The following is a 16130-nucleotide window of genomic DNA, read 5'->3' as shown; positions in this document are numbered from 1 at the left end:
TGTTATATTTCCATGTGGCCAACACTGGACTTTTTGTGTGTGTGTGTGTGTGTGTGTGTGTGTGTGTGTGTGTGTGTGTGTGTGACCGGTAAGGGGATCGCAACCCTTGGTGTGGTGTCGCCCGCACTGCACTCAGCCAGTGAGCGCACTGGTCATGCCTATATAGGATCCAACCCGTGGTGGGGGTGCTGCTGCGCTCCCAGCGCCGCAGTCTCCCAAGTGCGCCACGGGGTTGGCCCCAACACTGGACATTTTTATCCTTTACATTTAGATAACATCTCTGAATGTAAAAATTATCTTGTTTAAAAGAATATAAACATATATGTGTGTATATTATATAATATGAATATAAACAAACATATATATGTTAAACTTATACTTTTTCAGAAAGTTAAAACATATGCAAAAATAAGCAGTATTATAATGAACCTCATGTACCTATTAAATGTATAGCAATTATTAACTCATTGCCAATATTGTTTCATCAATACTCCTCTACCACTCCCCCTTTATTTTGAAGCAAATCCCTGCATGTGTACATAGTATATTGTTAGAAGTACATACAGTTACAATAAAATGTACTATCCTAACTCAAAAATAATGGTATGAACAAAGTATCAACAGCTAAAAAGTAGGGATTAATTCTGCCTTGGGAGGAGGACAAATTCAGAGAAGCTCTGAAGAAGTGAGATTTGACCTATACCTTGAAGGATGGGTAGGAAGTTGGCAGGTGGGGAACTGAAGAAAACACATTGTGAGCATTTAGGCAGTGTGAAGAGACGGGTACAAGTGTGAAAATGAATGAATGAGAGGAGAACAGAGAATAATGTATTTGAATAATGAGGCACTTTGGAGGAAGTTGCAGAAGATAAAGCTGGAATGGTAGTTTGTTGTTATATTTTATAGGAGGTTCTGGGAAATTAATGATTATAGTTTATATATCCAGAAATATTTTTTAACATCTTTTAAAATAAAATATTAATTACTTTTTAAAATATTTTATAGACTTGTGACAAAGTCCAGCTTTCAACAATGCTGAAATCGAATGAATGCTTGTTTTCTTTGGATAATTTGTTTTTTGAAAAACCAGATGAAGCTGAAAAGTAAGTCTGCCTTAAAGAATGGTAACATAGTGTACTGTTTTAGGGTTTTTTGAGTTTTAGGAGGTTTTAATTTTCTCTCTGGTAAATACAAGAGTACAAATAAAAAATGAGGGACCAACAGAATGATATTTCAGTTATATGTTTGGTAAACATGGAATTCAGATAGAAGTTTAACATCTTAAATGTTTTAATTTTAAAAATAGAATAGATTCTTTCCTGTTTGGCTTACATTCATGTGGTTTGTTAAAATTATTTTTGGCCAAGTTAAAAAGATTGGAAATAATGATCAAATATAGCTCAGGAAAGACAAGGAGTGATAGCACCTTTTGGAAACAAAATGGGCAGTGTGCCAAAGGCCAAGTATGATAGGCAGATTCAGTGCAGGCAGGAAATGGGGATGGAATTAAAGATGTGAGACCAAAGGAAACAAGAATAGAGTGTAGGCAGTCTGTTAAATACTGGCTTTTATGGATTTTCACATGTGAATTACTCTCGATTCTAAATTTTCTTTGTATTTGTTCTATTGTATTATCCTATTTTAATGAAGCATATTTATTGCTACATTCATTCATTCATTCATTCAAATGTTAATTCAAATATTGAATGAACACTGAAAGGGATATAAAAGGGATGAAACAGACTTTTACTTCAGACAAAGTTAAAATTTAGTTGTGGAGATTAAACACACATATGGAAAAGTTGTTAATAAATAATGTGACCATCATCCAGACTGGGACACTTTTGAGAGTGAAAGAGTGCATCTAAATGAGGCAACAGGTGTTAATCAGGACTGGCCTAGGCAAATTTTGGAACATGTGGTCATCCTTCTAACAATACGGAGTCAAAAATATGTGCAAAGTAAATGATAATCATATCTTCATACAATGAAATTTCAGATTTGGAAGGGAGATCATCTTGGGCTAGATGATCAGGTCAGGTTTTGTGGTAGTGGAAGAGACTTCAGGAATCGTTGAAGGATTTGATAATTCCTGTAGGCAGAGAAGAAATAGGCATTTGAAGGCAGAGTGTTATAGCAAGAGAAGGAGAATGGAGATGGGATAATTCATGGTACTTTTAGGGGACAGTGTATATAGAAGTTTCCCAGAGTAGATGATTCATAAAGGAGAAACAGTGGGATATAAAGTTGGAAAAGTAAGTTGAGGGTAGATTGTGGTGGGTGTTAAGTGCTCTTGGACATAATTCTCTGTATGTTAAAAGCCATGAAATTGAATAAACAAACATTTATTGAATAGTATACCTAATTATATAAAGCACTGTGCTAAGTACTGCTGATGTAAATGGAAGTAAAAAAAACCCCTTAGGTATTTATAATCTGGAGGAGGTATCAGATTTCTCTCTCTTTCTGTCTATCTGACTATTATCTATTTATATACACATACACACACATGATACAAGGAGGACTATGAGAAATATTATAGGTTCAGTCTGTAAGAAGAGGGAAGGGAGAAAATCTTTGGGAAACCGGAGAGATTTCTTGGAATAGGTAAGATTTGAGCTGGGCTTAACTTTGAATGACTATAAGCTCTAGAACCTAGAACAGTGCCTGGCACATAGTACTCAGTAAATAATTATTGAATGGATTAATGAATAAGTAAAATAGTAGCTCTTCTATGGGTGGATATGGGGGTTGGGAGGAGCCAAGGGAGCCTGCTGAGTAAAGGAGGAAGGACAGAATGTATTATCTTTTTGGTATACAATAAGTACTTCAGTTTGGCCTGGAATATAAGGTACACGTAGGAAAGTTAAGACTGTGAGATAGTCTAAGGCTACTAGGAAGCTTGGCATTTTGGGGAGCCACTGAAGGATTTTTTAATGGAGTTATATCATGAAAACAATTCCAAATTAATGTGGTAGGAATATGAAAATAGATTACAGAGAAAGCCTGGAGGCAGTGAGGGCAAGAAAGGATAGTGAGATACAAAAGCACACATCTAGTTCCACTAATTCATCCTCCTCATAAAATCAAATCTTCTTTATGATTTCTCTATTTTTTCCCCCAGAGTTGCCATCATTCTCCCAGTCACCTGGAATCCAAACCACAGTATAATCTTTTTTACTCACTTTATCTAGACACATATCAGGTCTTATTGTATCATCCTTACAATGCTTTTTTTAATTCATCATTTCCTTTATATTTCCAGCCTTGATTAACATAGTGACAGTAGAAATATAATGTGCATTTCTTGTATCTCATTATCCTCTTTCTTGGATTTTCTGGAATAGTCTCTATGCAGAAAAAAGTTAACATAACAGGTCTAAACTGCTATCCTTGAAAATGCCTGCTTGCAAGGTTGTCCTTTGCCTGGAGTTTCAGAACTTAGACTTCAGGGAGGTTCCCAGCACTAACTGGTAACAGTGGCTCACTGTGTGTAAACTGTTTATACAAGTAATATGGTTTATGCTGAACACCTGCTTTTCTTCTAGGATTCTGGAATTTAGGCATGTGCCAAACAGGGGATGCTTATATGATTAGCTCCAAATAAAAGCCCTGGGCATTGAATTTCTACTGAGCTTGCCTCATTGGCAACATTTTGTTATTCGGTAATTTATGAAGAAATGAAATTTATTTCTAACAGTTTTGGAGGCTGGGAAGTCCAAGGGCCAGGGGACACATCTGGTGAGCCCCTTTTTCTGGGTGGAAACTCTACAGGGTCTCATGGCAACCAGGGTGTCACATGGCAAGAATCGATTGAGCAAGAGAGAGCTAATCCTCTCACTTGCCCTCCTTATAAAGCCATCAGAATCACACCTATTACTCCATGAATGGATCAATCCATTCATGAGGGCACAGTCCTCATGGTCTAATCACCAGTTAAAGACCTCACCTTTCCAATACTGTAATCAGATTTCCCAACCTCTTAGCACTGTTACAATGGAGGTTAAGCTTCAGTGAGTTTTGGGGGAACATTCAGTCCACAGCAATCAGTTAACAGGATCACAGCTGAAAGACAAGTAGAGATTAAAGATGCCAACAGTGTGGAAAAATCTCATCAATTACTGTACATTTATAAAGGGATTGTCAGTTTCAACTGGTTTCTTGGATTTTCTGTGGTTTGTAGTTTTCTGGACCAAGATTATCTGGGTTAGGACATTAATTTTTTTAATGTTGTAGAAGTACTCTAGAATACCAGTAATGGTGCATTTACACATTGATGACCCATGATTAGTTGTGAGGTAGGTCATAAGTAATTTGTTGCTTGTGATAGTTAAAATGTTAAAGTTTGAGAATGATTTACTACTTTTTAAAAATATATTGGAACAGATTTAAGATTTCTGTCACTAGCATTTGAATTGAAGAAAGAGATGGAGTTACATCCATTATTTAGGAAGCATATCTCACACAGCAATACCATTTATTCTATGACACACAAGAGAAAAAAGGTTGAGAATGCTGCGGTATAGGGATAAAGCAAAGTGGTGACAAGGTTAGTTTACAGAATGTTTGAGTCTGTAATTGAGTAATGTTTAATAAATACATAGTTTCTGATGTTATATCCTTATTAACATATATATTCACATTTTTGTATTTTACATAGTTATTCTGACAATGAAAAATTGTTGGATTGGTTTCTCCCTCCTGCTCCATTGATTTCAGAAATTCCAGATACTCAGAATTTAGAGGAAGAAATAGAAAGTCATAAACTGTTAGGTAAAGTATCATATATTTATTGCAAAGCCAAACCCCTGCAGTTCATGTCAATATAAAAAAGTCTAGCAATACACCGAAGTATTAATTCCTTGATTTCAATGAAATAAAATGAATGTCAGAGACTTCTCTTTTTCAAAATAGTGCTCACCAAATTTTAAAATCTAAAACATTTCTCTTCTGCATACATGAATATGTACATATACCTATGAATATGCACACAATATGATGTCATACACACTTGTTCTGACTGTTGTTCTGTGGATACATTTTCTCTTAACATTAAAACTCCTGTCACTGCTTCTATTAGTCTGTCTCTGTTGCTTATAAAAAAATACCTGAAATTGGGTAATTTATAAATAAATAAATTTATTCTTTACAATTTTGGAGGCAGGGAAGTCCAAAGTCCAGGGAATATATCTGGTGAGAGCCTTGTTGCTGGGTGGTGAATCTTCACAGCAATGCAGGGTGTCACATGGCGAAATAGCTGAGCAAGGGAGAGCTAACATACTTACCTGCTTTCCTTGTAAAGCTATCAGAATCACACCCATTACCACCCATTAAACCATCAACTTATTATTCCATGAATGGATCAATCCATTCACTATGGCTTGTTCCTCACAATCTAATCTAATCTAATCTAAAGGCTCCACCTTTCAATGACCATAATAGGATTTCCCACCCTCAATACTGTTACAGTGGGGATTACATGAACCTTTGGGGACCCATTCAACCCATAGCACTGCTGTTCACTTTTGCCTTGCCCTTTACTAATGGTAACATACTCTGGTAACCAGGTCCCTGCAGAAGATTATGTATAGTTTGATACCATTTTTATAAACCTCAAAAGCAGCACACTTAAACAATTAATGTGATCTAATGTGATATTGGTACAATTTTCATTTTTAAATTGAGTCATAGATTCATGCATATACACTTTATTAAGCTTCATAATTTGTATATATGTTTTATATAAAAAATATATATACACTCTTGTATCAAATAATATATAGCATATATAGTATATACTTCATATATAGAGAGAGATGGTAAAGCAAATTTAAGCCCTAATAAGGCCTGTAAACTCTCCCTAAACCTCCCAAAGATTCTTGAAAAGTCTCTGTAAAGAAACCTTTAAAATTCTGTCACCTTGATGAGAACATTACTTTATCTTGATTTTAGAAGCAAGATTACAAAGTTAAAAGCATCATATTATGTATTTTGATACTGGATCATATTCAGTAACATTTTATATGATTGGTCATTGTATTTCTATGTGTAAATTATTTGTAAACATTTTAAAATCTTCATAATTGTTTGTATAATTTATATCTTTCTAGTAACAGAATAGTTAAAAATTATAATTATGGTTATTTTCTGGATCAGGAGTTAAACCTATTTTATAATGCAGGTTCTATATAAATTTCAAATTTAATTTCAATAATTCTGAATTAATTTCTGAGTGTCCTTCAGTGATATAACATACTATAAGAGTAACAACCATCTGTATTTCAAAACCATATGTTGTATTACAGATTATCTTGTTACTATACTAATACTTTCCTTTTACCTTTCATATTTAACTCCTAAACTCTTTTGAAAATTTTTATTAAAATTTTCTATCATCATTTTGAAAATTTATTTTCATGAAGAACATGTAATAATTAATTCCTTTTTTGTAGGTCAGGAAAAGAGGCCAAAAATGTTAACCTCAAATTTACAGATGACCAATGAAGACACAAATTATGTTTCACTAACACAAAAATTTCAGTTTGCCTATCCTGCTAATAAAAATGAACAAGATGATCTAAATTTACGAGGGGTAGGTAACAATGACTTACAACATGTTACTGGCAAGCTGACTTATGGTTCTTCTCAGAAATATAAACATCACATTGGCACCGAGATAGCACCTGAGAAGAATGTTTCTGATGAGAAAAAAATAGTTAATTTCGCAGAAGATAAAGGAGAGAGCACATCAGTGTTCCGGAAAAGGTAATTAATTAAATGAAATAAATTATATTCAGTAAATAAAGTTAAATATGTGTACATCCGAAAGTATTAAATATGGTAGAATGTGAATGAGAGAAACAGCAACAATAAGTAGTCTACTGTTTGTGCCAGACATTCGGTTAGTTTTGCAATTCCAGTCATAGGTTTTTGCCTTTAGGGAGCTTACAATTTACTGGGGAAAAATAGATAGTAAATAACTAAAAATAATTGATTACTTTATAGTATGACAATTATTTTGATTTTGATTTCTGCAAAGAAACTGGCTGGGATTTTGATAGGGATTGTATTGAATCTGTAAATCAACTTGTGGAGTATTGTTATCCTAACAATATGAAGTCTTCCAATGTATGAACATGAGATGTCTTTTTATTTATCTAGGTTTTCTTTAATTTCTTTCAATGATTTTTTATGGTTTCAGTGGGAAAAAAAGTGGACTTATTTTGTTAAACTTATTCCTAAGTGTTGTTCTTTTTTGATGCTGTGATAAAAGAAAAGTTTTTCTTAATTTCTTTGGATTTGCAACACTACTGTGTAGAAACACAAAGATACTTCAAAAAGTTCCTTGAAAAATAGAATTAAAAGATAATATGAATCTTTGCATGAACTTTTTGAAGTACTCTCATATAGTTGATTTTTGTATATTGGTCTTGTGTCCTGCTATCTTGCTGATGATCACTCTAAATTTTAATATCCAATAGTTGTGCTTTTTTATTCAGTAGTGTTCCACTGCCTGGCTGCAATTACCAAAAAAAAGTAGATAGATTTATCTAGGATTGAGGTTTTGCAACATAAGTATGATGAAAGGATAAAAAGGGAGAGGAACTTAGAATATTACTAAGGAAGTGGTTGAAAAGATAGGTCATGGAATCTAAATCCATTAAATGTGGATGAGAAAAAAGAAGGGGAAGATAGTTTGAGAGAAAATAGGGAGGTTAATTACACTTAATTTGTTGTTTGACCTCCTTAGTACCTTGAACAAACAAGTAAAAAGATAGGAGGTTGTGGTCAGAAAATGATATATCACAATTATTGACTTTAGAGAAGGAGCAGTTCTGGATAGTTACAAAGTCTAGGTTGAGACAGTAGGTGACTGAGGTCATGTGAAGGAGAAAGCTAAGGATTCATCATTCAGGGTAGAATTTTAAATGGGTTGTCTGTATGAATGTTGAAGAATGCAGAATGATGGCAGAATTTGGGATTGAGAGGGAAAGATTCTAAAGTGACCAGAAGGTAGATATATGATTATGTGATGAGGAGAGTTATAAGGTTGTATAGCTAGATAGCACAGATCCTTTTGTGAGAGTGGAAGGATAATGATCTAGATTTGAGGTGGAGAGGAAGACAAAGACTCACAAGCTTCAAGTACGTTGGATGTGAGAGAATTAGGAGTTTCCACTTAAGATTTTTTAAGGAGCAAGACTTTTTCATGGGAGAACCATATATGTTTTTAAGACCAGGAAGTAAATAAAACAATTAGTGAAGAAGTTGAGAATGTGGGGAAATTTATAGAGTGGGAGTTCCGGAAGACCTAGGGAGTCCAGAGAATTTAGGTAACTCATATGTGGATAATATTTTTATAATATGCAAAACTTTTTTCAAACTCTAATGTCACACAGCTGGAAAGTGGAGAGGCTTTGTAGTCTGATTCCAAAGTTCATGCTTTTAGCCAACCAATATCACATCGTATAGCTAGGAGTTATCCTATAATGTAAGTGTTTTCCTTGTCCTCAATACTGTTTTATAATGGGATTCTACTGTATTATCTCCTAACAACCTGCTTTTGATTTTTCTGTCTTCAAAGATAGAACTGCTGGCATTGGAGGATGCAACTCTACAAAATTTGTTCTAAAATACATTTTCTCATTGAAATAGTAAAAATAATTTAGAAAGTATTCTGTATTTGCACAGTGCTTGCTTGTGTGCCATTTCTTACAGAATTTTATAAGATGGGTACCTGCTGTCATCCCCATTATTTGTTCTATAAGATGTGTTGCATTAGGAACCTTAATGGTTGTTTCACCCCTTAGGGCTATGCTATTGTGAACAAATTACTTTGATAAATACTTGGATACTTTTTTAGATTGTCTTTTGATCAGTTGAATATGATTAAATACAGTCATACAAATGGCATCTCCTTGTTTTCCAGAACTTTGCAAAGAAGTTATTTCTTACACTGAAATGGCTATTGGATAGTGTTTGGGACATTTTGATCTGCTTATAAATTTAGTTTACATCTTTTCCTTTTTAGGGGGGGAGGGTGGAGTGCAAGCTATGCAACCCTATGTTGACTAGCTAGGAAAACTGTATATATGTTGTCTGGTAGCTTCTGTGGAGTCAAATGTAGTTACTAACAACTTTAAATTCATGACAAGTATGTTAATTTATTCCTATAAATTTAATATAAGTATGTTAATTTATTTGTATAATGAATCAGTTCGGTTGAATTTAACTACTACTACTGTTAGGTGAATAAAAGTCTCTCTTTTATGTGATTGTATTTATTGGATTTTTTCTCTTTCTCTCAAGTACTTTACTGACTTTAAATGGTACACTTGTTATCTATTATCCCAAAACTTAGTGGCTTAAAACAACGATAAATATTTTTATTTCTTTTCTGTAGGGTAGGAATTTAAGAATAACTTAACTGGTAGTTCTGGCTTGGGTCTTTCATTAGAATGCATGAAGATGTTGGGGGCCCATTACAAGGCTACAGTCAAAATGTTAGCCAGGCTGCAATCATCTGAAAGCTTGACAGGGGCTAAAGGATATGTTTTCAAGATGGCTTGCTCACCTTGGCTGGCAAGCTGGTGCTCGTTGTTGACAGGAGGCCTTAGTACTTCTCTACCTGGGCCTGTCATGGGGTTGCTTGAGTGTTTTCATGATATAGTGGCTAGCTCCCCACAGCATTAGCAATATAAGAGACCTGGCAGTAGGGCGAATGTCTTTTCTGACCTAGCCTTGGAAGTCACACACTTGCATTCCTGCAGTACTCTACTAGTTACATAGGCTAGTCCTCATTCAGCAATTCAGTTTATAGGAGACTGCAAAAGGGTGTGGAAACCAAGAGGCAAGATCACTGGGGCCATTTCAGGGGCTGGCTACCACAGATGGATTTATCTGCATTTTAGGAAAGCAAAAAGACTTAATTCAGTGATAAACTTAGCAAGTCATGTTTTAGGAGAATGATTAACTTTTTTATTTGAATAAACCATAATCTGTGGGTATTTTTCAAGTAGCCAATTTTATGCTAGTTTTTCATATCCTAAGCAACTGTTAAAGTGAAAAACGTGTGGTTTTGTTTTTGTTTTGCAGATTATTTAAAGTATCTGACAATTTATGTGGGAATGCTTACTCTAATGACAATGCAAACTTGGATTCTCACATTGGCTCAGTGAAAGTTGTTCAAACAGGAATAAACAGAGGGAAATCGTGGAACTATAGCAATAGTAAGCAGAAACCTCAATATTCTACAAATGTGTTTACAGCAAATGATGCTTTTTCTGCTTCTGAAATTGGAGAAGTCATACTCAAAGCACCATCTTTTTCAATTGCTTCCCAGCCTCATGATATTCAAGGTAATTCCTTGCTTTTTCGGTGACTTTTATAAAAGTACAAACTAATTTGTATTTCTTAGCATAGGGAAAATTACAAAAATATAGTAAATTTGAGTAGGTATCTATGTGCAATTTCTGCATTTCTTTATTATGTTCCATTTTTTAAAGATGCGGTATGTGTATTTTTAGTTACGTGTTAAGAAAATATTTTTAACTTTGCTGTCAGTAAAAAGTTATGCAATTTTTATGGAAAAGGTTTAAAAATATCCATGTAACTGTGGGATTTTTTTTTTAGGGGTAACAGAAAATGGTTTAGGTTCCTTGAAGGCTGTCACAGAAATTCGTATCCTTTAAATTATTTACAACAGTTGCTTTATATTTATGAAATCATAATTTTTAAACATTTTGTTTCATTGTGTTCCTGTTTGTTTATTTTGGTTGACACAGAAATAAACGGAAAGTAAATTTTTCGGTTCATGTACGAGATACGTGTATGTGATAGTGTGACAAAGTGTGGTCTGCACATTCGTGCCAATTTGTGAACTGTTTGTCACTAGCCTGTGGCAAGATAAGTACAGAAATTAGATTTGGGGCCGAGCCCGTGGTGCACTCGGGAGAGTGCGGCGCTGAGGGCGCAGCCACGCTCCTGCCACGGGTTCTGATCCTATATAGGAATGGCCGGTGTGCTCACTGGCTGAGCGTGGTGTGGGCGACACCACACCAAGGGTTGCAATCCCCTTACCGGTCACAAAAAAGACAAAAAAAAAACAAAAAAAAAAAAATAAAAAAAAGAAATCAGATTTGTGTTATTGGCAGAGCTCTGAGCGTATTTACTTACAAGTAGATAACAGATAAGTTCTTATATTTTGAATAAGAACAGCCATATTGGGTTAAACTAGGTAAGGGAAATGGATAGGAATGGGACATTTTGTGGGTTGGAGACATTTTTACAAATCTCGTATATTTTAAGAACCTAATTTGGAGTTTATACATATAATCCAATTTACATGTCTGGGCATTTCAAGTATAAATATTTTGAGTATGTATGTGTGTCCTGGAGGTAACATCCTCTTTGCTTCTTTTTTTTTTTTCCTTTTTTGTCTTTTTTACTGACCGGTAACGGGATTGCAACCCTCGGTGTCGCGCCCGTACCGGGGACTGGCAACGGGATCGCAACCCTCGGTGTTGCGCCCGCACCACGCTCAACCAGTGAGCGGGAACCGGTCTCCACATGGGATCCGAACCCTCGGCGGGAGCGCCGCTGCACTCCCAAGCGGCACACTCTCCAGTGCGCCACCGGGCCGGCCCCTCTTTGCTTCTTTAACACCCTGTGTATGCCTGTAATAGTGTACTTATTTTATTTTAATTCACCAGCTATTTTTGTGACTATTTCCCCATGACGTATGAACTCCTTGCGGGCAAGGACCATGTCTTATTTATCCTCCTATCTCCAAATCCATTGAAAGACAGATAAAGTAAAGAAGTTGTTCTGGTGAAGTACAAGTAGCCATGAGCAAAGGTGAAGGTAAAAAAGTGTGAAATATGTTTAGAAAGAACAAGCCTTCCAGTTTGGCTGAAGTGAAAGATGTGATTAAAGGAGTAGTAGGAAATAATGTTGGAATGGTATCTTAAGATCAGATCATTTAATGTCATGAATACCAAGGTCAAATGTTTTTGGTTTTTATTTTTATTTTCTCAAGTTTATTGAGGTATAATTGACAAATAAAAATTATGTATATTTGTATATATGTACACAACATATATTGTTATATATGTATGCAACATGATATTTTGTTATATGTATACATTGTGAAAATGATTACCACAATCAAGCTAATTAACATATCCATTACCTTACATAGTTACCATTTATGTGTGTGTGTTGAGAATACCGAAGATCTACTCCCTTAGCATTTTGTTTTTATTTTTAATAAATTTATTAAGCAATGAGGAGAAAGCATGTAATTTTATCTATGCTTTAGGAATGTGAAATTAGAGACTCAATTAGAGCTGGGGAGTGCTCTAGAATCCACAATAGTTATGGTCTAGTAGGCGAAACAGAAAGTGAATTACAAATATTGGGCAGCCGAACTAGAGAAATCTAGGGTACTCTGGGGATCATCTGAGATAATTCTGAAGTATGGTTAGAAAATATTTGCCTGACCACTCATGAAAAGTTGCCTCCAGTGCAGATAACTGAATTGAGTTAAAATGGGGTGAGGGGGAGGGGGGACAATAAGAAGCTTATACATGATGGTATATTAACTATAGACATAGCCAGTCTTTAGTGTTTCTGTTCAGCATGGTGTCTCAATCCTGCTGCACTTCAGTTTCTCTGGTGATCTAAATAGGATGGGAACATAGGAAATAGATTAGCAATAAGCAGTTTAAGATTGTTTTATTGTCTATATGCTGGGAGATTCTTCTTACCCTTTACTGGAAGCCTTTCCATAATATAATATTCCCTTTTGAAGAGTTTAAAAGATTTTCATGCTGTATTAGTATAGCTGAAGTGGTTCTGTTGTTTAGGTGTCTGTTAGTTAAGACTACTGCCTATAGTTGTGTCCATTGGTTTATTGTCCAAAAAGTTCATTTGCTGTCAAACTCACTGAACTGCTATACTTTACTGTTTCCAAGTGTGTGTTTAAAGTGGAAGAGTGAATGCTATTCATAATAATTTGAGAGTTTGTGGATTTCTTTGACACAACTTATTTTCTGGTTCTTTTCCATTATATTTTACTGTATTTGAATCCTCAGGACAATGAAAGTTTTGTCAGATTGATTCTGCCACAGTACTCTTGTCATTTTCAGTTCTGCAGACATTTTTCCCCATTATACATATAATTGCAGTGACACTGCCGAGCTTTTGTTGAAAGAAAGGAAAAATTTGATTTCAGGAGTAGATAGTGATGATAAATGACGTTAGTAGTTGAGTTTTCTCATGAGCTGGAAAACTGATTCTATGTTTATTCTGAATCAAAGATTCATTTTTGTGAATATAAATTGATGTGGAACTACCTAATGAGAAAAAAACCAGCATGATGACCCACTTGTGAGCTTGTTACAAATAAATATTTTATAGGAAGATACATATTTTTGAAGGAAAAAATGAGATTTCTTCAAAAGCTGATGGATTGACAAACTCAAAATTACTTTTTTGTTTTGGCACAAATATGATGACACTCTGCACAACTGAAAGTAAAATGATTTATAAATTAATTGCTTGATTTAATAAATGCAAACCTGTATTAACTGAGTGCTTACTGTGTGTCGGGCACCATTCTAGGTATTTGAGATATGTCAGTTAAGAAAGCAGACAATGAATTCTTGCCCTTGAGGAGTTCACATTCTTGGGATGAGGGTGGGAAGAGGATAGATCTGAACAATTGCAACAGTAAAATTGCAATAAAGTAAAATCGCAATACTATAAGTCATATAGTATTTTAGGAGGTGATGAGTATTATGGGAAAAGACAAAAGTAGAAAAGGTTAAGAGGATTAAATTGAGACTTCTGAGATTGAGAGCTCAGGATGTAGAATTAAATAATTAGAGTAAGGCTTCTTGAGAAGATGAGATTTAAGCAATTAAAGGAAGTGAAAGAGCCAAGGAAATATGGAGGAAAGAACAGTCTAGGCAGAGGGGATGATTCATGGCAGGAATATGGCTGAGGTTTTTGAAGAACAGCAGAGTCCAGTATAGAAGAGATGAGTTGGGGGAAGAGTAGTAGGACATGAGGTCAGAGAGATAAAGGTAGAGGGTGGGAGAGTGGTAGTAGGGAGATAAGATCGTGTAGGGCCTTGTAGCCATATGCTTTCAGAGAAAGTGGGGAATTTGAATAAAGAAGCCATATGATCTGATTTAAGTTTTTGGGGTTTTTTTTGATGGTTGGCCAGCTTGGGGATCAAAACCCTTGACTTCGGTGTTATAACACTGTGCTCTAACCAATTTAAGTTTTTTTTTTGGTTTGTTTGTTTGTTTTTTTTTGTCTTTTGTCTTTTTCCGTGTCCGGCAACGGATCGCAACCCTCAGTGTTGCCCCCGTACCGGACCGGGGACCGGCAACGGGACCGCAACCCTCAGCGTTGCTCCCGCACCTCGCTCAGCCAGTGAGCGGGAACCGGTCTGTATGTGGGATCCGAACCCTCGGGCGGGAGCGCCGCCGCACTTCCCAAGCGGCGCACTTATCCAGTGCGCCACCGGGCCGGCCCTAACCAATTTAAGTTTTAACAGGATCACCACAGCAATCCATTGATTCTTGTATATTTTTGTGAAAATATAATTACTTAAATAACTTTATTTGGTTCTCAGTATATTGATTATTGTTAATTAATATATATATTGTCTTATATATATTGTCTTATATCTCCTAGTAGATTATAACAGCCTTAATTGTAGGAAATCATTTTCTTTTTAATTTACAGCTTCCTGCAGCTTTCTAAATCTAGTACAGCAAACCCTTGAACAACATGGATTTGAACTTATATGCAGATTTTTTATTATTTTATTATGATTTTTTAGATACATAACATGAGTCCACTTATATGCAGATTTTTTTCAATAAATATATTGGAACATTATATTTATGAACACATGACATACCTAACCAGTTAAGTAGCCTACTTAATATTGGGCTATTCATTGTTAGCCTACTAATTAGCAGTTAACTAATACTTAAGAAAAAACGGTCCCCCACCCCCGTCTGTGACCTGGGGGGAAGTGCACTATGTACTTAAGTACATTGGTCCCTCAGTACCTGTGGAGGATTGGTTCCGGGACCCACATACCAAAATCCATGGATGCTTAAGTCCCACAGTTGGCCCTGTGGAATCTGCAGATAGGAAAGGTTGGCCTTCCGGTTCCCTGAATACAGTAAGAGGGCCAGCTGTAGTAGTTAAGTAATTAACTTTTGGGAGAATCAAAAGTTATATGCAGATCTTCAACTGGGTGGGGTGGTTGGCATCCCAACTCCCAAGTTGTTCAAGGGTCAACCATAATGTATTCTGAATATAGTGTTCAGTAAATGTAGTTGACAACATTTATTTGTGACCCAGAGTAAGAAGAGTCCCATTAAGTACAAATATCTTCTAAGCTTGCAATACACCCTTACCTTGGAGTTTATTCTTCATATCTGAAAGAATGACAGGACCCGAGCTGACAGTTCACTGGAGAAGTTCCACTTTATTTGAGGGTGAAGCATACATTTATAGAGAGCTGAGTTCCGGGAGAGGGTGGTTAGTATGCGGGGCAGTGGCTGATTGGTCGGAAGGGTGGGTGATGATTTTGATAGGCCATACTTTGGCGCCGGTGGGAATGTTAGGACCTGGAAGAGAAGCTGGAAAGGCGCCATGTTTTAGGGAATGTCTCCTTTGGGGTTTTATGGGGCCCTACATTCCTCCCTTTTTACTCTATTGGGGGGTAAGGTCATCGAGGTCTTCAAGCTACTTTCTGCTGGAGAGGGGCATTGAAGGGGGAGGAACAGGGAGGAGAAGTAAGCCCTTTATTATACCCTAAAGGAGAGTGGTAAATAGGGTGATTTCAAGGGAGGAGAAATCCATGAAGGTCCCTTGGAGCCATAAGTCGGCCATCTGCTGTGTCCAGTGGGTGTAAGAGGTTGCGGGAGAGATCATCCAGGCATCTGCAGCTATGGTGGTTAGGAACAAGCGCCATCGGTGCAGCACATCAGGTGTTCTGCAGAAGAGTGAGAGGGGTTCTCCATGGAATCTGGTTAAAAGACTTGGAATGCAGAGTAAAAAGAGGCAGGCTATTAAAATAATAGTTAGAGGTCCTACGACAG

General features: G+C 36.0%; 1 protein-coding gene across 1 annotated transcript in view; it reads left to right on the top strand.

Annotated features, from left to right (window-relative positions):
• Positions 1 to 1005: 1005 nt before the first annotated feature.
• The window catches only part of HFM1 (HFM1, ATP-dependent DNA helicase homolog (S. cerevisiae)), a gene marked incomplete at its 5' end in the record, with an annotated part of 91488 nt that continues 76363 nt past the window's right edge, over positions 1006 to 16130 (top strand). The window contains 5 exons of the mRNA XM_008589732.1: positions 1006 to 1103; positions 4661 to 4773; positions 6453 to 6765; positions 10096 to 10358; positions 10633 to 10680. Of these exons, the coding sequence (XP_008587954.1) occupies positions 1006 to 1103; positions 4661 to 4773; positions 6453 to 6765; positions 10096 to 10358; positions 10633 to 10680 (835 nt within the window). The remainder of the gene's footprint in view (positions 1104 to 4660; positions 4774 to 6452; positions 6766 to 10095; positions 10359 to 10632; positions 10681 to 16130) is intronic.

The sequence above is a fragment of the Galeopterus variegatus genome, unplaced genomic scaffold, assembly GCF_000696425.1.
Source record: "Galeopterus variegatus unplaced genomic scaffold, G_variegatus-3.0.2 Scaffold5621, whole genome shotgun sequence".
NCBI classification, from domain to species: Eukaryota; Metazoa; Chordata; class Mammalia; order Dermoptera; family Cynocephalidae; genus Galeopterus; species Galeopterus variegatus.
The sequence above is the reverse complement of the archived record's forward strand: the minus strand, read 5'-3'. Positions and strand labels throughout refer to the sequence as shown.